At 39.2% G+C, this 25950-nt stretch overlaps 1 protein-coding gene across 2 annotated transcripts in view; it reads left to right on the top strand.

Moving 5' to 3' along the window:
* Window positions 1-23440, top strand: part of LOC145342301 (fibronectin type-III domain-containing protein 3A-like) — a 179385-nt gene extending 155945 nt beyond the window's left edge. For both annotated transcript variants that reach the window (XM_080187760.1, XM_080187759.1), the window contains exons 15-26: window positions 1308-1446; window positions 7128-7196; window positions 8899-9017; window positions 10891-10996; window positions 11091-11266; window positions 13235-13348; window positions 14183-14332; window positions 14488-14771; window positions 14888-15100; window positions 15695-15861; window positions 18443-18564; window positions 20992-23440. In XM_080187760.1, the coding sequence (XP_080043886.1) occupies window positions 1308-1446; window positions 7128-7196; window positions 8899-9017; window positions 10891-10996; window positions 11091-11266; window positions 13235-13348; window positions 14183-14332; window positions 14488-14771; window positions 14888-15100; window positions 15695-15861; window positions 18443-18564; window positions 20992-21309 (1977 nt within the window). In that variant the 3' untranslated portion in view covers window positions 21310-23440. The remainder of the gene's footprint in view (window positions 1-1307; window positions 1447-7127; window positions 7197-8898; window positions 9018-10890; window positions 10997-11090; window positions 11267-13234; window positions 13349-14182; window positions 14333-14487; window positions 14772-14887; window positions 15101-15694; window positions 15862-18442; window positions 18565-20991) is intronic.
* The last annotated feature ends 2510 nt before the right edge of the window (window positions 23441-25950 follow it).

Below are 25950 nucleotides of genomic sequence, written 5' to 3'. Positions count from 1 at the left end.
AGTTAGGAGATATTAAAGAACTAGAGTAGTATACGGGTTGTAGGAAGGAGCTTAAAGAGGAAATTAGGGGAGCCAGAAGGGGTCATGAGAACGCCTTGGCGGGTAAGATTAAGGAGAACCCCAAGGCATTCTGCAAATATGTGAAGAGTAAAAGGATGAGATGTGAAGGGATAGGACCTATAAAAGGTGAAGGGGGAAAAGGTCTGTGTGGAACCGGAAGAAATGGCAGAGGTGCTTAATGAGTACTTTGCCTCGGTATTCACGATGGAAAATGATCTGGGAGGTTGTACTGCAGGTTTGCAGTGGACTGAAAAGATTGAGTATGTGGACGTTAAGAAAGAGGATGTGTTGGAACTTTTAAATTCTATCGAGATAGATAAGTCACTGGGACCGGATGGGATGTACCCCAGGTTACTATGGGAGGTGGGGAAGAGATTGCAGAGCCCCTGGCGATGATTTTTGTGTCGTCGATGGAGACGGGAGAGGTTCCGGAGGATTGCGGATGTGGTTCCTATTTTCAAGAAAGGGAACAGGGATAGCCTAGGAAATTACCGACCGGTGAGTCTGACCTCAGTGGTTGGTAAGTTGGAGAGGATACTGAGGGACAGGATTTATGAACCTTTAGAGAAGTTTAGTATGATCAGAAGTAGTCAGCATGGCTTTGTCAAGGGCCTAGTTGAGTTCTTTGAAAATGTGACTGAACACGTTGACGAAGGAAGAGCGGTAGATGTGGTTTATATGGACTTCAGCAAGGCGTTTGATAAGGTTCCCCCATGCAAGACTTCTTGAAAAAGTGAGAGGGCATGGGATCCAAGGGGCTGTTGCCATGTGGATCCAGAACTGGCTTGCCTGCAGAAGGCAGAGAGTGGGTTTGAGAGTTATAGATAGGCCTGGTAGGTATGGATATGATCAGCGCAACTTGTGGACTGAAGGGCCTATTTGTGCTGTAGTGTTCTATGTTAAGTGACTTAAATGAATATTAGCTCTGGGAGTGGGAACCTGTGCAGCCTCAAGCACTTAGTGGCAGACCACAATTTAGGATTTCTGCACTAATTTGCATGTAAGCTACATCTTGAAATGATCCAGTTTCAAGGGGCAATGATGGTGAATACTGCCAGTTCATTGTCAACCCCTCCACCCCCCATCATCTCCAACCTCCCTTCAATGCAAAATACAGGTCAATGTTTGATCTGTCTCCATGGGGGATAAATGAGATCTGTGCTGAGATGTCATGCTTTTTCTTCTTGCATCTTAAAAATTCTCTGGTTTTAAGTCTTTAACTTGATTTTCTTTTCATTAATATGCAGGTATTTGCCTGTAATAGTGAAGGCAAAAGTAATCCCAGTGAGGTTGTGAAATATTGCACATGTCCTGATAAGCCTGGACCACCGAGTAAACCAAGTATAAAGGGAAAAGTACATGCATACAGTTTAAAGGCTGTGTGGGGTAAGCCATATCTGATCTGATGCATTAATGAAGTCCATTGTGAAAGCAACTCATTACAATGATTTCCTATAGTTAAAATTGTGCTTTCATTCTCCAAACTGTCTTGCTTTTATCGAATTATGTGCATGCTGCCAACATCTGTGTTGGTAGATGATGAGAGCTTTATGTCACACATGCAAGTGTCACCTAAATAAATCCTTTAAGAAAAGCAAACCTGAAGATAGTATTTGTCTCTTCAGTAGTGCATGAATGAAACAGTAGTGAGCAAATGGGAAAACTACTATCGAAGAAGCAGCAGACAATGCAAATAGAATTGCACAAAATAGTTTTTAAAAATAATATGGCTACGACCTTTTTTTGGTTAACGGTAGATTTGTACACGAATATACACAAATTTGAACACCTCACAAAAATAGCTTTATGTTTACCCAAAACATTTTCCTTGCTGTTTGGAACTGACATTGGTTTTGCTTCCAGGGCCTAATCCCCAACGACCTTGAGCTTGAATTTTAACTTCTTTCTTGGAGCCTGCTTTCTTTAATTGGAACGCTTCATAGTTGAAGCAACTGCATTTCTTGTATAAATAATTTAATACACTTTCAAATTTTGTTTCACTAAGAATTACTGTTTTCCAGCCTTATGGTTATTCGCATTTTTCTAATTCTTCATGCTGCAGAAAAATCAATAGATGGTCTGTTGCCACTGTAGCTACAGCTGTTTACTTTGTGTAGAAAACATCAAGAAAACACTGAAAGCATCAAATGAAACAGTAACTAAATGTTACGCTGTTTTCATGCTCCGAAATGTTATTTCAGACTTCCTTATTGATATTTTCATAATATGTCTGCACTCCTGAAAATCACATTACATAACTGGCCTTGGGGATACTTGCTACTAGCTGATTTCAGTTTTAAAAATTAGTATCTTTCCCACTTTTTAATAATGCTGTTATTGTTCCACATGTCACACTTTTGATATTGCCTTTGAATATGCCCTCCAAAATCTGCTGGTTCATAATCATTTTTTATGGATGTAGAATTAGTTACATGGATTGGAAAATACATGAACTCATCTGTAAGGAAAGCATTCAGAATTTTAAAGACTTAAAGGCAAGATGTTTAAGAACAAAAATAGTGGAGGTCAGCATCCACATTGAGTCAAAGACTTAGGGAAGAAAAAAATTGCAAAAAATATGAGGAATGGGATTTAATTAAAGGGAATTTAATTACAGTATCATGAAAAAACTAGCAAATTGGAGGTTGAGTGGGAATTCGAAACTGTCCCATAATAAGGAAAGGGTGGAGCATTGGGAATTTAAGAGAAATAGTCAAAGAAGGGAGGTTTAAAAATAGACCTGTAAATATAAGAAAAAGCACATTGAACAGAAGCAGCAATTAAAAAAGAAAATTAGCCAATGGTTGGTTGTGGATTTGGGGTGGGTTAAGCTGGAGAACGATTAGGGAATTAAAATAGAGGCAAGTAGTTAGAGATTAAAAATTGCACTGAGCTGGCAGAGCTGAGAATGTTAGAGTTAGTAAGATGCAGGATTGGAAACTGATGCCTCAAATCCTGTGGGGTGAGGTGAAAAGAAGGGCAGGTTAATCTTTGGAGCAGGTTAATTCAGTCATTTTAACATAAGGTGGACGGTCAGTTTGCAAAAATAAAGGGAACATGTTCCAAGGCTGATCCATAGAGGCAAAAGATTGGTTACATGGAAAGCAAGGCGATAGGAATTAAGAGAAATCTGAGTTGATGCAAAAGCACCACCTACTGTTTGATGACTTGCAATGACAGCTCTAAAGACCTGATAAACATTGGTAATAGAAGGTTTCCATTATAACATATTGGTGTAAGATTTTCCCATTACAGACAGTGGCATAAAAACCAGGAGTCAAAAAAAGTGACATAGTGGTAGTTATAGGACGGATGTCAGGGGTAGGTTCTTTACCCAGAGGGTGGTGAGGGATTGGAATGCCCTGCCTGCTGCAGTTGTAAATGTGCCAAGTTTGGGGGCGTTTAAGAGATCCGTGGATAGGTTTATGGACGAGAAGGGATTGGTTTAGGTTAGTGGGTCATTGTTTTGTAACTGGTCGGCGCAACATCGTGGGCCGAAGGGCCTGTTCTGCGCTGTAATGTTCTATGTTCTATAACAGACTAACTTTTACAGGGAGTAGGTGTCATATGCTCTACTTTAATATTTTATTGGTACTAAATATGTGTATTTTACAAGACTACCTGAAATAAGACATCAAAAGCAATCAGCAGGGAGTCCTAATATAATACTCAAATTCTGAAAGAACTACAGCTTCATTAAGTTTGGGGAACAATTGTGGGTAAATTCCCTGAAATTAAACTCATTTATTTTAGCTCAAACTTCAATAATGTTATATACTGCTACTGAACTGCTCCTAAGAAGTTTAGGGCAAATCAATCCTTGATGTTTTGTGATTTAATGCCAAATCCATACAAATGGCATAGTCTGTACCAATGATATTTCAGTTAAAAAGCTGTGTAAGAGAGCGCGTTGGAGGGAGGGTCTGTTGAGGAGCAGTGAAGGATCTTTAAGGAGATCTTTCTTGGTGCTCAACGGAAATTTATTCCGATGGTCAAAAAGGATAGTAGGAGGAGAGGTAATAAGCCGTGGATAACGAAGGAGGTGAAGGAAAGTGTTAAACTAAAAGCGGAGGAATTTAGAGTAGCTAAGAGTAGTGGGCGAGAAGAGGATTGGGAGAGGTTTAAATGTCAACAAAGATTGACAAAGAAGTTGATAAGGAAGGGTAGGAGAAACTATGAAGCTGGGCTAGCGCTTAATATAAAAAAGGATAGCAAGAGTTTTTATAAATATATAAAAAGGAAGAGGCTGGCTAGGGTGAATGTTGGTTCTTTAGAGGATGAGAAAGGGGACCTAGTGGTCGGGGATGGGGATATGGCTAAGGTATTGAATAACTTTTTTGTTTCTGTCTTCACGGAGGAGGACGTGAATAATTTGCCGGGTGTTAGCGATGGAAAGGTGGTAGGACTGGAGGGTCTTAATGACATTACTGTTACTAGAAAGGCGGTGCTCGACAGACTGGAGGGGCTGATTGTGGACAAGTCCCCAGGACCGGATGGAATGCATCCGAGGGTTCTGAAAGAAATGGCGGAGGTGATAGTGGATGCCTTGGTGGTTATTTTCCAAACGTCGCTGGATTCCGGGGAAGTGTCGGATGATTGGAAAACGGCTAATGTTACGCCGTTGTTTAAGAAGGGTGCCAGGCAAAAGGCGGGGAATTATAGGCCGGTTAGTTTAACGTCTGTGGTAGGTAAAATGTTAGAATCCGTCATTAAGGAGGAAATTGCGAGGCATCTTGAAGGGAATTGCTTGATAGAGCAGACGCAGCACGGTTTCATTAAAGGGAAGTCGTGTCTGACAAATTTACTGGAGTTCTATGAGGATGTGTCTAGGGCGGTGGATAGAGGAGAGCCGGTGGATGTGGTCTTTCTAGATTTTCAGAAGGCGTTTGACAAAGTGCCTCACAAGAGGTTATTGCAGAAGGTCGAGGGACATGGAGTTGGGGGTAGGGTGTTAGCGTGGATAGAGGATTGGTTGTCAAATAGGAGGCAGAGAGTGGGGGTCAACGGGTGCTATTCGGATTGGCGGATGGTGACTAGTGGAGCGCCCCAGGGGTCGGTGCTGGGGCCTCAGCTTTTTACCATTTATATAGATGATCTGGAGGAGGGAACCGAGTGTAGAGTGTCGAAATTTGCTGATGACACCAAGATTGGGGGAACGGCAAATTGTGCGGAGGGTGTGGAGAGTCTGCAGAAGGATCTAGATAGGCTGGGCGAATGGGCCAGGAAATGGCAAATGGAATTTAATGTTGGCAAGTGTGAGGTGGTCCACTTTGGTAGGAAGAATGGTAGGAAGGACTATTACTTACGGGGCGAAAAACTGCAGCAGGCGACGGTGCAGAGGGACCTCGGGGTCCTTGTGCATGAGTCGCAAAAACCCAGCTTGCAGGTGCAACAGGTGATCAGGAAGGCGAATGGGATGCTGGCCTTCATAGCGAGGGGGATTGAATATAAAAGTAGGGAGGTCTTGCTGCAGCTGTATAGGGCATTGGTGAGGCCGCAACTGGAGTACTGTGTGCATTTTTGGGCGCCGCACCTGCGCAAAGATATTTTGGCCTTGGAGGGAGTGCAGAGGAGGTTTACTAGGCTGATACCGGAGTTGAGCTATGAGGAGAGGCTGAATAAACTGGGCTTGTACTCGTTAGAGTTTAGAAGAATGAGGGGAGATCTCATTGAGACGTATAAGATGATGAATGGGATGGATAGGATAGAGGTGGAAAGACTCTTCCCGCTCAAAAAAGACAGTAGGACTAGGGGGCACAGCCTCAAGATAAAAGGGGGTCGGTTTAGAACGGAGTTGAGGAGGAACTTCTTCACTCAAAGGGTGGTGAATCTCTGGAATTCTCTGCCCGTTGAAGTGGTGGAGGCTGCCTCGCTAAATATTTTTAAGACGCGGGTTGATGGGTTTTTGATAGGAGAGGGGATTAAGGGTTATGGGGAGAGGGCGGGAAAGTGGAACTGAGCAGTGACAGATCAGCCATGATCTTATTGAATGGCGGGGCAGGCTCGAAGGGCTGGATGGCCTACTCCTCCTCCTATTTCTTATGTTCTTAAGTTAGTCTTGAAAAGTTTTAAAAGGAAATGCAATTCATACTTGCTCAAAACATTTGAAATATCTGTAATCATGAAAGGAATGTAGCAAATATGGTAGTTATTAATTAAATAAATGATCTTGGTTAAAGCAAGAAGCTAAAATGATTTGTGTTTGTTGTACCCATCAGAATTATAAATTCTTGTGACATGTATGACTTGAGTTACTTAATCATAGTATTCCCTACAGTGCAGAAAGAGACCATTTAGCCCATTGAATCTGAGCCAACTCTGACAGAGGATCTCTTCCCCCATCCTATCCCCGTAAACCCACACACTTACTGTGGCTAATCCATCTAACCTACACATCTTGGGACACTAGGGGCAATTTTAGCATGGCCAGTCCACCTAACTTGAACATCTTTGAATGGTGGGAGGGAGCTGGAGCACTCAAGGGAAACCCACGCAGACACAGAATTTGCAAACTGCACACAGTCACCCAAGGCCAGAATTGAGCCTGGATCCCTGGCACTAAGGCAGCAGTGCTAACCTCTGTACTATCCTTGGATGTAATAAAATAAATTTTGGCACTTATTTGAAGAGCAGAGGAATATCCTGGTGTCCTAACTAGCATTAAGCTCTGAACCAAAATCACATAAACAAATTAACATTTAACCACTGTGCCATCTGCAGTTCTGAGGAAGTTGCTATTTTCTCAAAGTTTATTGTCAGAGATTCCACCTAATGATGTAGACCTCAATGAAACTCATATGCACCTAAATGCATTATATTAAATTAGAGCTTGCCAAGTCCCATGTCTCTTAAGAAGATATGTTTGTGTGCTTTATAAAATCCATCCAACAAAGTGTTTTGTCAAAGAACAAACTTCAAAACCACTGGTTATAATGTCTAATGTGTCAATGAAAATTCAAGTTACATTGTTATCTTTGATAATATTTTGGTTGAGTAAAAGATGTACGTTTGTATTCTGAAATATTAGTTATGTTTAAGTTATCAAATCTTTTTGTCTTTTTTTGCAGAGTCTCCAAAAGATAATGGAGGGTCAGAGATTACCAAGTATGTACTCGAGCTATCAGAAGGGTTAAATGGTAAGTATTTTTAAAATTTTCTACCCTTCATCTTCTCGTATGTTTGTCTGCCAAATTCTGAACGCAGTGCAAAGCATTCCTATTCAGTTGGTTGTGGATTGGTGAGATGTGTAATGGTGGTGATTAACAGTCATGTTTGATTCTTATTAAATTTGTGTTTGGTGCTCATGTCCGTTGAAATTCAGCTGTTTTTTGTTTTCTGCTTCAATACTGTAGCTCTAGTTTCCATGTTCATTTTCCCAGCGAGGAAAGGAAACCAAAGGTTTAGATTTCAAGATGGCGTGAAAAAGCTATAAGAACTTAATTTTGTATGTGTATAGTTCTGGATCCTGGGACACTAACTGTATTAGTAAATATGGTGATTAAAAAATGTATGTTAACATACAAAATGACTGTCTAATAAAAGTTCTGTCAAATTTATGAAGAAAAACCATTTTAATTAATGAAAATCAGCCAAGTGTAGCATTGGCTATAAATTTGTTTTCATTTTCAAAACAATTTTATGTAATTAGAAACATCTTTGCATTGGTTTGTCCTTTGACAAATTGTCATGATGTCCCTAGGGTTGTTTTATTTTTGTCTTGCTAATATTCGATATGTAATCAAAAGAGAAAATGCTGGAAAATCTCAGCAGGTCTGGCAGCATCTGTAAGGAGAGAAAAGAGCTAACGTTTCAAGTCCAGATGACCCTTTGTCAAAGCTTTGGACATGTAATGTTTGAAGACTAATTAACACATCTTTTAGATCTTATACATATTTTATTTTACAAAATGAATGATCTATCTCCTTTCACGCCTTCAGGAGATTCCGAAATACGAAACAACAAATGAATTACTTTGTGTCTTTACTGTTTCGTAAGCAAACAAGCAGCCAATTTATCACAGTAAGGTCCCACAAATAGCAATGTGAGAAGTGACCAGTTAACATTTATAATACTATTGGTTGAAGAATAAATATTGGCCAGGCAAAGCTCCCTTACTCTTGGATTAGGAACAAAATCATAAACATTTACCGCACAGAATGAGACCAATTGGCCCATTATGTCTGTGCCGGCCAGAAAAGAGCTCTCCAGATTTATCCCACTTCCCAGCTCAGTGACGAGCACTGAGGTCTGTATCCAAGACTTCCAGACGCCCACCACTCTGGGTCGGGACATTTCTCAATTCCCTCCGATCCTTCTGCTTTAAATTCATAGCCCCCCAGTTATTGACCTCGCTGCAAAAGGAAATGGGTCCCTTGTGCCTTCCTAACCAGCATAAATTTGGAATCATCGTCTCAATGATTTAATGTTGAACAATGTATGGATATTTTACTCAAGATTCTTGTACATCATTGATGCTTGTCACTGGTTGAAGCATGATTCTAGAGCAAACAGGTTTACGAAATGCACGGATAGTCTATTAAACATCACGCATGTTCGGTCTTTTCAACATCCTGAGCGAACGATTGCTTGTATCCCTGCTATCATAGCATGGCAGAAATTGCTGAGGAGTGGAGCTGTGAGCATATGTGTGACTGAGGCAGCTGCTGCTGTCAGACAAATAGTGCTGTGTGACTTTGTAACTTCTTGCAGCAGTCACTCTTACAGGAAGACCAGTATTGACTGAAGTAGCTTAACGAGTGGGGGCATCTCTGGAATGTTCTGTTCTAGTTTCCAAATGATCAGTCATTTGAGTAACACGAATGTTAATTTGTTTTTCAGAGAATAAGTGGGACATGGCGTACAGTGGACCAGACAGGGAGCATGTCTGTGATCATCTAAATCCTGGTACATGGTATAGAATGAGGGTTTACTGCATTAGTAATGGAGGACAAAGTCAGGTAAAACCAGTCATTCAGTAGTGTATGTATTGAAACATTTTGCTGACTCTTTGAATTTATCAAGGCAAGAGATTTCTATCTCTCTTACCTATTTAGAACAGCACGGTGGCACACTGGTTAGCGCTGCTGCTTCCCAGCGCCTGGAACCTGTGTTCATTTTCCACGTTGGGTGACCGTGTGGAGTTTGCACCTCTCCCCATGGCTGTGTGGGTTTTCCCTGGATGCTCCAGCTTCCCCCACAGTCCAAAGGTGTGCAGTTAGGTGGATTGACTATATTAAATTCCCCCTTAGTGTCCCAAGATATGTAGGAGGGGTTAATGAGGCAAATACAAGGTTACAGGGATAGGGCCTGGGTAAGATGCTGTCTGAGTCGGTGCAGACTCGATGGACCAAATGACAGCCTCTTGCACTGTGTAGGGATTCTGATTTGTGTACATCAAGTATGTTCAGATCATAGAAAGCACATGCTAAGTGCATATTGTTTGAGTTTATCTCTAAAGAAGGCTGTCTGCGACCTTTTGTAGATTCAAGAAGTGCCGTGAAACTCGATTCAGGTACTTGTCACAAGTAAAGAGCAGCAAGGCAGCACAGTGGTTAGCACTGCAGCCTCACAGACTGGATGGGCTGAATGGCCCCTTCTGCATTATAGGGATTCTATGAGAAAACACTCATGGAAAGGAAGACCTATCATCCATTCTTTGGTGACCAAGCTATTTATTCAAACTGCAACTGTTAGAGATCTTTAGTCCTGAATGATGGAAAAAAAAGTATGGTGCAGTTAAAATTGAGATATAATCATCCAGAACGGAAAGAGGTTTTTCAGCCCATCATGTCTGTGCCAGTCATCAAGCGCTAACTATGCTAATCCCATTTTCAAGCACTAAATCTGTGGCCTTGTACTCTATGGCATTTCTAGTGCTCATCAAAATGCTTCTTACAGGTTGAATCTGCCTGCAGTAAAATACAGCAGAAAGGGTTGGAAAAGCTCAGCAGGTCTGGCAGCTCTTTGGGAAGAAACACACATTAATGTTTCAAGTCCAATATGATTCACCTATGGATGGTAAAATTAGGTTCTTTGGGAGCTAGTAAATTAACTTTATTGATGGCCACCCACCCAAGGGAAATTAAAGAACTGCAGTTTAATAATGTGCGTAAATCCCCTCTCCCACCCTTAGAATCTATTTTTTGTCAGTTTTGCACATGACAACTTTTGAGGCTTCGTTGTATTTGCATGTGCTCTGACTTTCCTAGGTGCGGAGTTAAACCAGCTTTCCTGCCAACCTCCACAGAGACCATTGCACCATGGAGAAATTTTGAAATTATGGGGAGGGATACCTCTAGATTAGTTTCCAAGCTAGATGACAGTTGGCACCCCAAATTTCAATGAAATCATTCTGAAAGTTGGGGTACTCCCTGCAGTGATGTATAAGGCAGGTTGTTGAGGCAGGCACAACTTTGTATGTAGTCAAGAAATCAGCATTTTTTTTGATTGAAACCATATTCAGAAAAACAAATAATTCCTTCTGGGCTTTCCCCTTATCGAAGAATTCTGAAAACCCTGGCCTACGAACAAAGTTTGATGATGACCAAACAGCTATGAATCACTGCTGCTACTGATCAATGGTAGTATTTTTGTTGGAATCTGCTTATATTTCCTGCAAAATTGGTTTTACACCAATGCAAAGCTGCGCAGCTCATGTTATAAATAGAACTGTAAAGTTTCACATCAAAACTTCACTTCCAAATTTCTGGTTTTAAAAAAATACTATATCTGGAATGTTAAGGAAACTTGAAAAATTTATTCATAGTTTGAAATTGTAGCTGGATAATACAAGGAAAATAATGCATTAATCATTTTTTTTTCCATAAATAGGTATCTGAAATTTTGGCTATACAGACTGCAGCTGTTACTCCTGGTCCTTGTCAATCCCTTCGACTGTCTGGCAAAGCTAAAGCTAGAGAAATGGCACTCCGATGGGGTAAGAACTTTCCAGTATATGTGATGCAGTTCTGCCGACACATCATGTACATCTTGGCCTCATTATTTCTTTCCTGTTTATCATTCTTGTGCAGCATCACCTGTTGTAGATGGTGGCTCCACAGTCACAGAATATTCTGTGGAGATCGGAGAGCCAGGATTGGATGACCGAAGACTTGTCTACAAGGGTCCAGAGCTTGAGTGTACAGTAGGCAGTCTTTTGCCGGGAAAAATATACAGTTTTTGGATAAAAGCGGCAAACAAAGTTGGGGTAAGAAGCAAATTGAGACAGTCGAGATATATTTTTTAACAGAACTGGGATGATTTTCAATTTAACAATGGATATTGTGCAAAATCAAATATTTTAGAGGATTATATTTTAAGAATTTTGAAAATTGAAGTTAAGTGCTGTTCTCAAAAGCCTTGCTTGGTTACCTGTATGTTTAATTTAAAGTAGGATCTGAATTAATATTTTAGTACACCCACATCCAAAATGTTTGAATAACGTGCAAAAAGTTATAAAAATAAGAACAGATAAATGAATAATTCACACTAATGTGTATATTCCTTCCTTTGTTGAATTTATAATTGTCAGGAACCTTGAGTTAATTTTGCATCAGAGGGCATGTATATTACAGTAGCATGATATTAATAAATTTGATTCTATTGTGCCTTCAAAGAAATGTTGAACAAACTAATGTCATGTCCCAATGTACCATGAACTTTCACATCTTACTTTGATACCCTAATATATTCCCATTGTATCCCCAAGTTTGAGAAAGAGAATGTGAATTGCAGAATTTTTACAGTGTGGAAAGAGGCCATTCAGCCCCTTGTGTCTGCATTGGCTCTTTGATAGAGCAATTCACTTTGTGCCATTCTCTCACCTTTTAACTCTGAACATTCTTCTTTTCAGATAATAGTCTAATTCCCTTTTGAATGTTTTAATTTAACCTGCCTCCTCCACACGCTCCAGCAGTGCAATCCAGACCTGAACCACTTACTGCATGAAAACAGTTTTTTTTTCTCTCGTCCATTTTGCTTCTTTTGCTAATTACTTTAAATCTGTGTCTGGAAACGTCACAGCCTTTTGAAAATTGGCAGCTCAATTACAATGGCCAACAGAGTTTTGAACATACCTGATACAAGGTCAGCTATTAGGAAAGGTCCATGAGGATTATTCCCTGCTAAAATTTCTGCCAGTTGCAATCAGATTTGGGCTGCTATTCTCAGTGCCTACAATTCCAAAACTCCTGTTAATAACTCACAGACCTTCCTGGAGTTTCAGAGAACTAAATAGTTAGCATATGATGGGTGGATCTGAGCTTTAAAAAGTGACTATCAGTGAATGGCTAGGAGAAATCGGACTGCTACAGGAAATTAAAGGCTGTCTCACATATAGTCTCTAAATTCACATCGAGGAACAAAGCATTTCCAAAATCAGCAAGGTGACTATGATTTAGCCCATAAACCTCTTAAACCGAAACAAATTTAGATCCGGTAACTATTAATAAGAAAGAAATTCAAAGGAGACAGATGGAACAGAAACTCTGGAGAAATGAAGTAGAGAGATGGTTTCGATCAATTCACAACTTTTTTTTAAAAACCTGGAAAGTGAACCAGCAACAGTCCTACTTTCTTCCAGAATGGTAAGCCAGAGTACATGAAGAGAAACTGTTGGTTCACCAAGAAACTAACAGGGGGTGAGCTGAGGTCAAAACTATCTCCCTAGCCTTGGAAGTACCAAGACCAGATTTAAATGGAATGGGATAGGATAAATTATTCCTTTTGCATCACAAATTCCAAGAAAATGGGCGGCACAGTGGTTAGCACTACTGCCTCACAGTGCCAGGGACCCAGGTTCGTTTCCGGTCTCAGGTGACTGCATGGAGTTTGCACATTCTCCCTGCGTTTGTGGGGGGTTCCTCTGGGTGCTCCGGTTTCCTCCCACAGTCCAAAGATGTGTGGGTTAGGTTGATTGGCCATGGTAAGTTGACCCTGGTGTCAGAAGACTCCCAAGATAAACGTGAGGTTACAGGAATAGGGCTTGGGTGGGATTGTGGTCAGTGGAAATTTGATGGGCTATGGCCTGTTCCTGCACTGTAGGGATTCTATTCTATGACTTATCCAATCATATTTTGCTATTTGGCAGGTTCAGCAATTATAGAATTGAGATTATAGAATCTATGATATTGGTGTTACTTTTAATGAATCTCACTCCACTTGATTTGTTCTGTAGTATGGTCCTCGTTCTGAGAGGACTGACATCTCTACAGTGGCTGCGCCTCCTGACCAATGCAACATACCTGTAGCCACATGCAAGACAGCCACATGTGTTCAAGTGAGTTGGGAGGTAAGTTTTTTCACTACTTACTGAATTTAGCAATATTAATTAATAAAATTGTACAAGTGAATCTAAACTACAAGTTAGACTCTTATTACTCTGGACTGTAAACTGACAAATCTATTCTTCCCCCCCTGAAATCTATTGATGTCCATACATGAATTCTGTGTGTGTGCATTAAACTTGGAGCGTATTGTATTACTTTACTTGGATCGGTTTATGTATAATAAAGCTAATTTCTTTTTGTTAAACTCAAGAAAACCTGCCTGATTGGTTATTTTATGATCATAGTGTGTAAATAGTTAAGAAATCATTGATTTCAAAAATCCTTTCTCAACACAAAACCTATTGTGATCAAATGAGGATAGGGAAAAGAGGTGAACCATTCAGTTGCTCCTCACCTGATTATAACAATACTCTTGGAATATCTTCAATATGTCTTAATAAAGCCAACTGAATCCATTATGTATGATGCATTGGGCCAGTTCTTGCTAGGAAGGTAATGCATGTTAACGATGCATATTGTTACTGATGTGAAAATTAATCAGCAAATTAAGGGGGTTAAAAGATGGTCGACAGGTTGTAGAAGACCTGCCAAACGTTTTGATTTTATGCCACTCTGATTCTTGGGTTTGTAAATACTTTCTCCTCCATATATTTTGAAGAATTTGCTGGATTTGCACATTGTGGGAGTAGCATCAGTTTTCATGAGTTTTGGACTAGTTAGAGAAGTTGCACGTTTAATTTGATAAATGATCAATAAATGATGTTTCATGTTAGCATCTGAAATTACTTTGTAGAGTAACATTATGCTGAGCAGCTATTTGTTTTTTCTCTCCTCAGTGCCCTTCATCAAATGGTTCTGAAGTCACAGAGTACAGACTAGAATTTGGAGGCATGGAAGGTTGTATGCAGGTTATTTACTGTGGTCCTTCCCTTAGTTATGAAGTGAAAGCCTTGACACCAGCGACAGCATACTACTGTAGGGTTCAGGTATGAAAAATATCTGCAGGAACTTTCTGTAGGAATTGCAAGAGTGGACTGCATTTCTTGTTTTGCATTTATGTGACTACTTCTTTACCAGCTCTTATATTCCATTATTGCATAGTTGAAATGAGTGATGTGGTCTTGTTTGTTACTCCTTGTAGGCTGTGAATTCCGCAGGTCCCGGGTACTACAGCGATACTGCCATATGTATGACACCTGCCTCGGTGCCAGCTGCAGTTAATGTACTGCAAGTGATTGATGAAGATCAGCTTGAAGTTATTCTTCCTTCACCATCAACGTGCCTTGCTATTCAGTGGGAGGAACCATGCTGCCATGGATCTGAAGTAATTGGTTACAACATAGAATACGGAGATAAACAAATAGCAGCAGTCAGCAAAGTTACAAGTGCCATCATTGAGGATCTGCAACCAGATACATCATACAGGTATTTGGTTAGGCTGAGTTGAACATAATTTCCAATGCATTCTGTGAACAAATATAAAATTGAAAGTCATTTTGAAATTACAATATCAGTGTTTGATGTGCCTCTTGCATTTTTAGGATACGAGTACAGGCTGTCAACAGTATTGGAGCAGGCCCTTTCAGTCATTCCATTAAAGCCAAAACAAAACCACTACCTCCTGAGCCGCCTCACCTAGAGTGTGCAGTTTTCAGCTACCAGAGCCTTAAGCTTAAATGGGGGGATGGGCCCAACAAAGCTTTAAACACGGGTTCAACACAATATACCTTGCAGATGGAGGACAAATTTGGAAGGTAAGTCTCTCTTCACTCAAACTCTATTTTTATTTACTGTAACCAGTATAGAAAAATTGGCCCATGCATTGAATGCCAGACCGTTTATTCCAGTTTTATAGATTGTGATTGAAACTCGGTATTTCAAAATAATCTAGTTATATTGATGTCAGGATTTAAATTAACTTAATCAAAAGTGCTAAGAGGTCTGTCAACCCTAACAGCCCTTCAACTGAAAGCATTCCTGTAGAGGGGATGGGAACCAGCGATGATATCTGGAACCAGGCAACCAACTTCACACTGTTACTGACAGTTCATAGAATCCAGTCAACCTAAGCACCACTTGTTCTGATAATCTTTTGGTTTGCTATATTGTGATCCTGCCAGTCGGGTCTCTATTGAGTTATTAACTTGTGTTTTATAAATAAGGCTTTGATTTATGTAGCAGTGTATCTCACATGTTTGAGATTTGTCCATATATAAAACACATTTTCACTGTTTACTCAAATGATCTTTTCATTGGTATGTAGCATGGCAATTTACTTTTAAAATTCGTATTTTAGATTGACTTTTGCAACTGCTTTAATATAATATTACCATCTACATATTTTTCAGGTTCATTTCTATCTATAACGGGCCTTGTCACACCTATAAAGTCCAGAGACTGACTGAGTCCTCAGTTTATAACTTTAGAATTCAAGCATACAATGATGCTGGGGAAGGACCATTTTCTGAAGTTTACACTTTCACCACAACCAAATCTCCTCCTCCTCCACTTAAAGGTAGATATCTGTGAAAGCCTATTTTATCTAATAGGTGTTAGGTTTTGCAGCACAGACTCAGACAATGTGAAATTACATTGGTTGCATTGAGACAGTAGCCACCCCTTGAATTCATTTAAAGAACATAAGAACATAAGAAATAGGAGCAGGAGTAGGCCATCTAGCCCTTCGAGCCTGCCCCGCCATTCAACAAGATCATGGCTGATCTGAAGTGGCTCAGTTCCACTTTCCCACTTTCTCCCCATAACCCTTAATCCCCTTGCCTACCAAAAACCTATCTACCTGCGTCTTAAATATATTTAGCGAGGTAGCTTCAACCACTTCAACGGGCAGAGAATTCCAGAGATTCACCACCCTTTGAGTGAAGAAGTTCCTCCTCAACTCAGTTCTAAACTGCACCCCCCCCCCCCCCCCCCCCCGCCCCCCCTTATCTTGAGGCTGTGCCCTCTAGTCCTGCTATCCTTTCTGAGCGGGAAGAACCTCTCCACCTCGACCCTATCCATCCCTTTTATCATCATATACGTCTCAATGAGATCTCCCCTCATTCTTCTAAACTCTAACGAGTACAAGCCCAGTCTATTCAGCCTCTCCTCCTAGCTCAACCCCCTCAACTCTGGTATCAGCCTAGTGAACCTCCTCTGCACTCCCTCCGAGGCCAAAATATCCTTGCGCAGGTGCGGCGACCAAAACTGCACACAGTACTCCAGCTGCGGCCTCACCAGTGCCCTGTACAGCTGCAGCAAGACCTCCCTACTTTTATATTCAATCCCCCTTGCTATGAAGGCCAGCATCCCATTTGCCTTCCTGACCACCTGCTGCACCTGTAGGCTGGGTTTTTACGACTCATGCACAAGGACCCCCAGGTCCCTCTGCACCATAGCATGCTGCAGCTTTTCACCCTGTAAGTAGTAGTCCTTCCTACCATTATTCTTACCAAAGTGGATAACCTCACACTTGCCAACATTGTATTCCATCTGCCAGGTCCTCGCCCACTCGCTCAGCCTATCTAGATCCCTCTGTAGACTTTCCACACCCTCCACACAATTTGCCGTTCCACTTATCTTTGTGTAATCAGCAAATTTCGACACCTTACACTCAGTTCCCTCCTCCAGATCATCTATATAAATGGTAAATAGCTGAGGCCCCAGCACCAATCCCTGGGGCACTCCACTAGTCACCAACTGCCAATCCGAATAGCACCCATTGACACCCATTCTGTGCCTCCTATTTGACAGCCAATCCCCTATCCACGCTAACACCCTACCCCCAACTCCATGCCCCCTAACCTTCTGTAACAACCTTTTGTGCGGCACCTTATCAAACACCTTCTGAAAATCAAGAAACACCACATCCACCGGTTCCCCTCCATCCACCACACTAGACACATCCTCATAGAATTCCAATAAATTCATCAGACACGACTTCCCCTTAACGTTAATGCCACAGTTTTATTCATATGGTTTTCTATCACCTTGGAATGAAAAAAGAATGTGTTAAAGGTTTTCCTGTAAGGTTACTTTTGAAAATACGTCACAATGAATCGTTATTTAGTTTAAAGTCAGGGAAAGAAAGCCAAAAAAAACTTCTCCCTCTGTGGCAATAACATGAACTAATAGCCGGCTGAAGTTTTACAGAGGAAGTTAACATTGTGGTTTGTGTAATAATTATGTCAGTCATGGTGTGTTCATGCTAAATATTCTCAGATGCATTTGTATTGCTCCTAATCTTACATGAAACTAATAGACCAAGTAACAAAAAGGCTATGTTTCTCCATTGAAGAACAAATGAGAAATTTCTGTACGACACACAATTTATCATTAGTTAAACATTTGCTTGTGTTTTGTGAAACTAGAAATTGTCAATGAATGTAGTAGAAGAATGTTATGCTTGCTTCAAGATTTTTAATATACTGCGTTGTCACTAAGTTGTATTAGATGACAAAATATTGTGATGATGATGCTGTGTATCACTTTCCCTCAAATGGCATTTAAACAGTTGGTCTAATGAATTTTAATTGAAGTTTGAACGAAGGCTCTGTGGTGAAATAGTTCTCTTATTCTCCCTTTGGTTGTCCTCTGTATACTAAAGGTACAGCTTAGTATAGTTTAAGGTGTATTTATTAGTGTTACAAGTAGGCTTACATTAACATTGCAATGAAGTTACAGTGAAAATCATGGAAGAATTTAAAAGACAGTAATTATCCAGACAAATCTATCTATGATTTCCCCTGGTCCATTCTACATAAATATGCCATTCTTCAGTATTTTTCCCTTGTTGATTTGAACAAATCTTTTAATAAGTACAATAAGTTGAATTGAAATGATGAGAAAGAGCTAGTCAAATTAACCTTGGATTATAGAATTCAGATTAATACATCAGTTCAGTGACGAAAATGGCATTGTAGATACCTTGCATATTGTGGGAGTTACAACTAGGGGAATAAGTACGCAAAAACTGAGTATTTATTACTAAGTTTGCATTTATATGTGAGTGAGCATCAACAAAATACTTCATTGGGTTTTGGATTTTCTGCTTTGCTGCCATTTAGTTTTATGTTTTAAAAGTTTTTTAACCTTTTCAGCTCCCAGAGTACAAATTTTGGAAGAAAACGCTTGTGAAATTACGTGGGAAGCACTACAGCCAATGAAAGGGGATGCAATTGTTTACATGCTTCAGATTATTATCGGGAGAGATACTGAGCAGGTAACACTCCATTTTCATATAGAAGTCATGAATATACTTTGCAGAGAGAATACTTAACACTTCTATCATTTTTCCTGTCACAGTTGAAATATTTCTTGTCAGTCTTGAATTTGAGTTGAAATTTCCTCTTTAACAGAAGGAGCTAAATAAAATGAAATGCATAAGCTGTGAATAAATATGTAACTAAATTCAGGTCCCAACCACATGAAAGATCTGAAAATAAAATTGCAAATTGACAGGCTGGATATACGAACTAGGAGCAGCCTCTTGAGCGTACTCCACCATTTAATAAAATCATGGTTGATCTGATTGTAACCTCAAATCTGCATCCCGCCTGCTCCAATAACCTATCATCTTTTGCTGTAGTTTCAAACTTTGGAGAGTTAATTAATTTGTTCTGTTGAATATATAAATGTTTCCCTTTTTCCATCTTGCATGTGAGTAATGAGTTTTTTGAAGGTGGCAAAATGTCCAGTATACTGGAGAAGGTACCCATTCTTTTAATAGTGTTGTGGGCTGCATATTATGCATCTAAACTACTAGAATGGGGAAGAGGAATGTGTTGCATTTTAAACCTTCAGGTGTTGACACTTATCAAATGCCACAAGAGATAGGCAAGTTTCAGGTAGAACTCAATGTTAGCGATACTCTTGCTCAGCTCCGAGAACTCGTATGGCAATGCTAAAAAATTTGAGTCCCGTAGCTATGGCACACTAACTTGGGTTTAAGAAACAGAAGCAAAGGCAAAGATTCAAACAAAAACATTCTTGCTACTAATTTCCTGAGACTTTAGCTTGATCTTGCCAGTGAAGCAGTTATAACATGGTGTCTCATTAACCGCTGGATGCAATGAAAGGTATATATTTAAACATTCAAATAATTTCAATGAAGAGTCCATCTCTGTTCACTTACTGATATCAGTAATGAAGTTGCTGACTTGTTAATTGAATTTCAAAGCTGGTTAGGTACTAGCAGTCATTTGGTGCTCAGTTTGGCCGTTATTGTTTCTTGGAAGGATAATTATTTTAATAAATGTATATATTTCAGTTGCCACAATGTCTTTCAGACCAGAAATTCTGTTCAGGCTTTTTTCACAAAACGACAGTATAAAAACAGAGCCAACATAAAACATCTTGCACCTCACACCACTTAGATCACTACTTAGACTGTAGGTTACAGATGAACATTACACTATTAATTGGTTGGAACGTTGTAGATAAATAAATTAATACAGCAGTAGGAATTAGCAATGAAATGAACCTGCATGCACTGGTGAATTAATAAAAGAACAGCATTTTTTGCGAATTAATAGTCTGTTGAGCGTACCAACATATCAAAAATTAAATGGCAAAACAGGCACAGTGAATTAATTGCATATTGAGCATCAACAAATTAGTTAATGAACGGAGCAAAGATGACATTGGCAGTCATTCAGTCAATGGACAGACAACGATGGTTAAATAAATAATAGAAAATCAAAGATCAGTTTAACTCAGTGAGCAATGCTATGGTACATCAGCTGGTATATAAATGTACATATGTTCATAAACCAAATCTGTTTCTGATTGATAGTGTAGTAAGAAGGCTCACAACACCAGGTCAAAGTCCAACAGGTTTATTTGGTAGCAAATGCCACTACCTTTTGGAGTGCTGGCGTTTGCTACCAAATAAACCTGTTGGACTTTAACCTGGTGTTGAGAATTCTTACTGTGTTTACCCCAGTCCAATGCCAGCATCTCCACGTGATAAAGTATATACGTGAGATTTGTGTGTTCGCTTGATAAACTTGAGGTTTGGGATGAAGTGGATGTTTGTAAATGTCACTATGCGGACTTGAATGTGCTGTGGCGCCTGTTGACTTAATCGCGGAAACCTTTTGTAGCTATCATCTCCTGGCTCAGAAATGATTCTAGTCCTTTTTGAATAAAAATAATTTAAAAGAAAATATCTTGCATTCAAAATGAGCCTTCCATAATATTCTTGAACTATCATCATTGTTGGAATGTAGGAAATGTGGCAGCTATTTTGCGTTCAACTCTCAAGCATCAGTGTCTCAATGATAAGATATTGTATTTTATGTGACATTGATCGAGGGTTAAATATTGGCGATGGCAGGACATCGGTCCGATTTCCCAATCTCCGCTTTGAAAAAGATTCCACAACACCGTTATGTCCACCTGAAGGGGCATTGAGACCTCAGTTTAACATCTCATCCAAAATACGGTGCAACACTCTTTCAATACTGCATTGGAGTGCCAGCATAGATTTTTGTTTTCAGGTCCCAAATAGAACTTGAATTTATAAACTTTTCAGTAAGTTCTACCAATTGCGCAAACACGCAAGCAAATACATTAACCTGAAGAGCTGTTTAAGATATTTCATTTCAGAAGAAATGAATTACTTGTATTGTTTTGTGTTTAAATCTAGGTGTACAAGGGTCCAGCGACATCATTTCATTTCACAAACTTTCAGACAAACTGTGAATATAGGTTCAAGGTCTGTGCTGGCCGTCAATATCAAGATGCTGTTGGAATGCAGGAACTCTATGGACCCTACAGTCCCACTGTGCCATTCTCATCTCAGAGACAAGAATCCGTCTCAAGTAGTTCTGAAACTACTGTAGAGCTCACAAAGGTCAACAAGGAAACACTAACTGATGAGCAGTTTGCTGCCCTGATTGTTGTGGGCTTTGCTGTAGTTTCCATTTTGTTTGCTTTCATTATTCAGTACTTTGTAATTAAGTAGAGATTGGAAACACACATTAATGGCTATGTTTGTATCATCTACGATAAAGACTCTGGCTTTTTTCTCGGTTTATCGTCCAAATTAAACTGATAGTTGGAAATGATTGTATGCTGAGAACATACGTTTCCATCGTTGCTGCTGACAGAATGTGAGGCAGTGGTAGCAGAACCCTATACACGTGCAAAGCCACAATTCTCATAAGGGGTCATCTGAGGCTTCTAATTCCCAAAACAGCTGCTCTCCAACAGCTAGAATTGCCTTAGTATTTTAGACCCTCAAGCCAGTGCTATCCAGCCAGTAGAAGTTTAGGCTTTGCAAAAGGAGCCCTTCTGAAAGAGCTGAAAGAGGTGCAGTAGATACAAGCCAATTTTAAACAATAGTAGGGAACATATTGAGGTAGCAGTGGTTTTTATGATCTAGAGCAGAGCTTTGTTAGTGGTCATGACTTCAGATGAGCTATGAACTTAGTGAAAGTTTCTAGTGCATATGGTTTCATTACAAAAAGGAAAAACTTAACCATTGCTGGTTGCAGGGTAATTAAATGTGTATTGAACATAAGTTTGGAAAAGATATAGTTTGTACTGTGCAGTTAGTTTGGAAAAAAGTCCTACAAAATTGCATCACCTGGATACTGCGAGGTGACCGTGTTGGATCCCAGATTTGCATTTAACTTTTTTTGTTTCCTGGCAATCCATGAAGGTAATTCAGTGCTAATGTGTTTGCAGAAAACTGCAACACTTTGTAGCAAAGCACAAATTTTAATAATGTCTCTGATTGTAACAGTGCAATATAAAAGTTGCAGTTCGTTATAAATGTTTCACTGTTTGGTTCAAACTGTACAGTTTATTTTCCCAAACAATATCCAAAAGAAAACAATAAACTAAAATGTAATAAGTTTCTTAGTTTTTCCTTTAATAGAAATAGAGGAAAGAACATAGCCTTTAAAATAAATCCTCCAAGTTATTGTGAATCTCAAAACAATTTTAGAACATGATTTATCATTTTGCTAAGCATGATTTCCAAAATGCTGCAGAGTACCTAAATGACCACATTATATGCCATCTTATAGAATGTCAGTATTACATTCCACTACTTTAGCATCAGAGACGGCGCCATTTGGTTTTTAATGATGTGCTTCTGGAAGAAATGAGTTTTTAAAATTTTCACTTTCAACCAGCTCAGTTGGTTTGTTAAGAAAGGAAGGGCGAGTCATTTTGTTGTGAAGTAGCAATATTGTTTTTCTCCTAGGAATTTCATTTATGGTGCAATTCTAAAATAATCTTTCCAAATATATATCTTCCATTTTATATTTTATTTATTACAGTTAAGAAGTACAGGAAATTTATGTATGAATGTATTATTATACTTGTAGCAAGTCTTAACTTAATTAACAGTTTCTCAGTGTATTGCAAGTGTTATGTTTGATCTGTTACTGGAAGATCTGTTTCCCTATTCAGAAAACTAAACAAATGTTTTAGTCTTAGGAGTAGAATGGTTTACGTGCTTTCCTTTCTGGTGAGCCTGTTTTTTTTCATTTCCTGTCTTATTTTGATTTCTTAAATGAATTGTGGCATTCTGTTAAAATTAAGATTCTGGATAGAACTTTCTTTTGGTCTATTTTTGCCAAAGGTGATCTTTTGATTTCAGTTTTTAATGGAAAAAGCCACATTGGTGGTGGTTCGCTGGTGGTTGGTTGAAACAATGCCATTTTGACACCTGGGCAAGCTGTGCTTCAGCAATTAGTCAAAGAATTATAAAATTGACAGATTTCTAGACTGGAGTATTTTCATAAGAAACTTATGGTGCCTGAATCTGGATGTTGTGACTACAATAAAACACACAAATTGTAAAACTGCTTTAACCATTGGCAGTAAATTGATTACTGCAATTTCTTGTACTGGGTACAGTAGTAATTTTATGTTGCATAGTTTTTAATATTAAATATACATTCCAAAAAGTACCGTAGGTGGCATTAATGTACTAAATATTATTGCTTTCAACTTTATGTATTGTATTATATGGAATCATTCACAGATTCATGTTAAAACTGCCATTCCAATGTATGACTAAACTGTAACTATCAAATAGATAATATATTTAATAACGGCCAATAAAATGTAAATTAATTACATAAAATTTAAGGTTTTGTACATCTGCAACTTATTTCTGACACAGGTGAGTGCTTAGTTCTGTATTTCATATCTTGTATTGATGCATCTATTTCCTAAAACTAGACTTTGTCTCAGAAATATACTTAATTTCTTTCTGATAGGAAATTGTGTTTTGGATCATTAATTGTCCAAGTTTTCATTTCAATTATGAAGAAGTTCTTTGGAGAGGAATTGCCTTGAAGAAATTGTAAATTGATCTTAAAAACTGCTTCCTGAATTCAGAGCAAATTCACCATGTCAACACGAGAATTTGAGGAGAGGCATTTTCCTTATTGGTTGGGATTCTATTAAGTATTTTTGTACAAATACTTTGCATAACTGGAGATAATTAAGTCCTGCATGTACATTGCATTTAGTGTGTAAAATTGTGTATGTACAAAATTGCTAGGCAGGAAGAGAAGAGCATTTTATAGAGTACTCTAAGAAGTACTTGCAACACCAGGTTAAAGTCCCATAGGTTTATTTGGTATCACGAGCTTTCAGAGTACTGCTCCTTCATCAGGTGAGTCACCTGATAAAGGAGCAGCACTCCAAAAGCTCGTGATACCAAATAAACTTGTTTGACTTTAACCTGGTGTTGTGAGACTTCTTGTTCTGCCCAGCCCAGTCCAACACCAGCATCTCCATATTATAGAGTACTCATTCAAAATGTCAAAGTGACTTATACAGAGTACTGTATAATGTGGAGATGCCAGTTGTTGGACTAGGCAGAGCAAGAAGTCTCTCAACACCAGGTTAAAGTCCAACAGGTTTGTTTTGGTATCACGAGCTTTCGGAGCACTGCTCCTTCAGTTGAGACTCACCTGATGAAGGAGCAGTGCTCTGAAAGCTCATGATACCAAAAATGCCTATGGGACTTTAACCTGGTGTTGAGACTTCATGCTCCGGCCAACTCAGTCCAACACTGGCATCTCCACATTATAGAGTACTCTGTATAAGTCACTTTGACATGTTGAATGGAAGTTAGCTATGACGGGTTGTGAAAAACCACAAGTAGAACAGCAAATGCTGCACAATATTCATAATACGTCTGAATCCTTGCACTGAATATTTTCTATGTGCCTATTTATTTTTGGATATAAAATCATTCCTGTTCCTGCGTTACCACAGTGACTACATGTCAAATGTACTTCACTGGATGTAAAGTGCTTTGGGATATTCTATGGTTGCGAATGGCTTTATGTAAATAAAGAACAAGAACAAAGTACAGCACAGGAACTGCCCTTAGGCCTGTGCCAATCATGATATTCTAACCTTTTTTAAAAAAAACTGCCTTTTTTCTTGCAAATCTTTTCTCTTTTTCGCGTTGGCAAATTGTTTCTTGGTTTAGCATTTACTTGAGGTTTCCTATGTCTAAATGATCTGATTGACATAACAGTTTAAAGATATTCAGCTAATATTTCTCCAGGGCTCCACCAATAGCCCACCACAACTTCATAAGAAACCCAAAGCAACCTATCAGTATCTTCAATTCTCTTCCTAATTTCAGTTAACTCTACATATACTGCATTTTCTCTGATTGCTATTTATTCCTGGATTTTAGAGCACAATCTACTTTTGCATTTAATGCAATACCTAGAGAGTGCTGCACTGATCAGGTGTTATCTTTTGGATGGAACATTAAATTAAGTGTGTGGTTCATTTAGTGTCAGCCATGGCTCAGCTGATCATACTCTTTTCTGAGTTGGGTCCAAACTCCAGAGCACAATATAGGCTGAATACAGGCTCCAGGGTAGTGCTGTGGGAATTCTGCATTGTCCAAAATACTGTAATTTGGGTAAAACATTAAAGCAAGATCATATCTGTGCTCTCATTAAAGTATCTTGAAGAGCAGGTATGTCACCCCTGCTGTCCTAGCCAGTATTTGTCCCTTGATCAACATCGCTAAAAAATCGATTTATTATTGTCATGTTTTAGTATACAGTAAAAAGTATTTCTTGTGTGCTATATAAAGCATACTGTACCTAAGGAAAGGAGAAAGTGCAGGATGCTGTGTTACAATCATAGCTAGGGTGTAGAGAAACTTAATATGAAGTAGGTCCACTCAGAGTCTGATGGCAGCAGGAAAGAAGCTATTCTTGAGTTGGTTGATACAAAAGTCTGGGGACACGTATCTTTTTCCTGACAGAAGGTAAAAGAGATTATGCCCAGGGCGTGTGGGTTCTTGATTATCCTGCCTTCTTTTCCGAGGCTATGATACAACCAGAAGGAATGCTTTCTATGGTGTATCTGTAAAAGTTGTTAAGAGTTGTAGTGGACATGACAAATTTCCTTCGCCGCCTGAGAAAATAGAGACATTGGTGGGCTTTCTTAACCATAGCATCGGCCTGGAAGGACCAGGACTAGATTGTAGGTGATCTGGACACATAGAAACTTGAAGCTCTCAACAATTTCCACTTCATCCCTCATGCTTCCTGAGGTCGATGACAACTTCCTTTATTTTGTTGATATTGAGGGAGAGATTATTGTC

This window comes from Carcharhinus amblyrhynchos, chromosome 4, assembly GCF_965287045.1.
Source record: "Carcharhinus amblyrhynchos chromosome 4, sCarAmb.v2.hapA, whole genome shotgun sequence".
Taxonomy (NCBI): domain Eukaryota; kingdom Metazoa; phylum Chordata; class Chondrichthyes; order Carcharhiniformes; family Carcharhinidae; genus Carcharhinus; species Carcharhinus amblyrhynchos.
The sequence above is the reverse complement of the archived record's forward strand: the minus strand, read 5'-3'. Positions and strand labels throughout refer to the sequence as shown.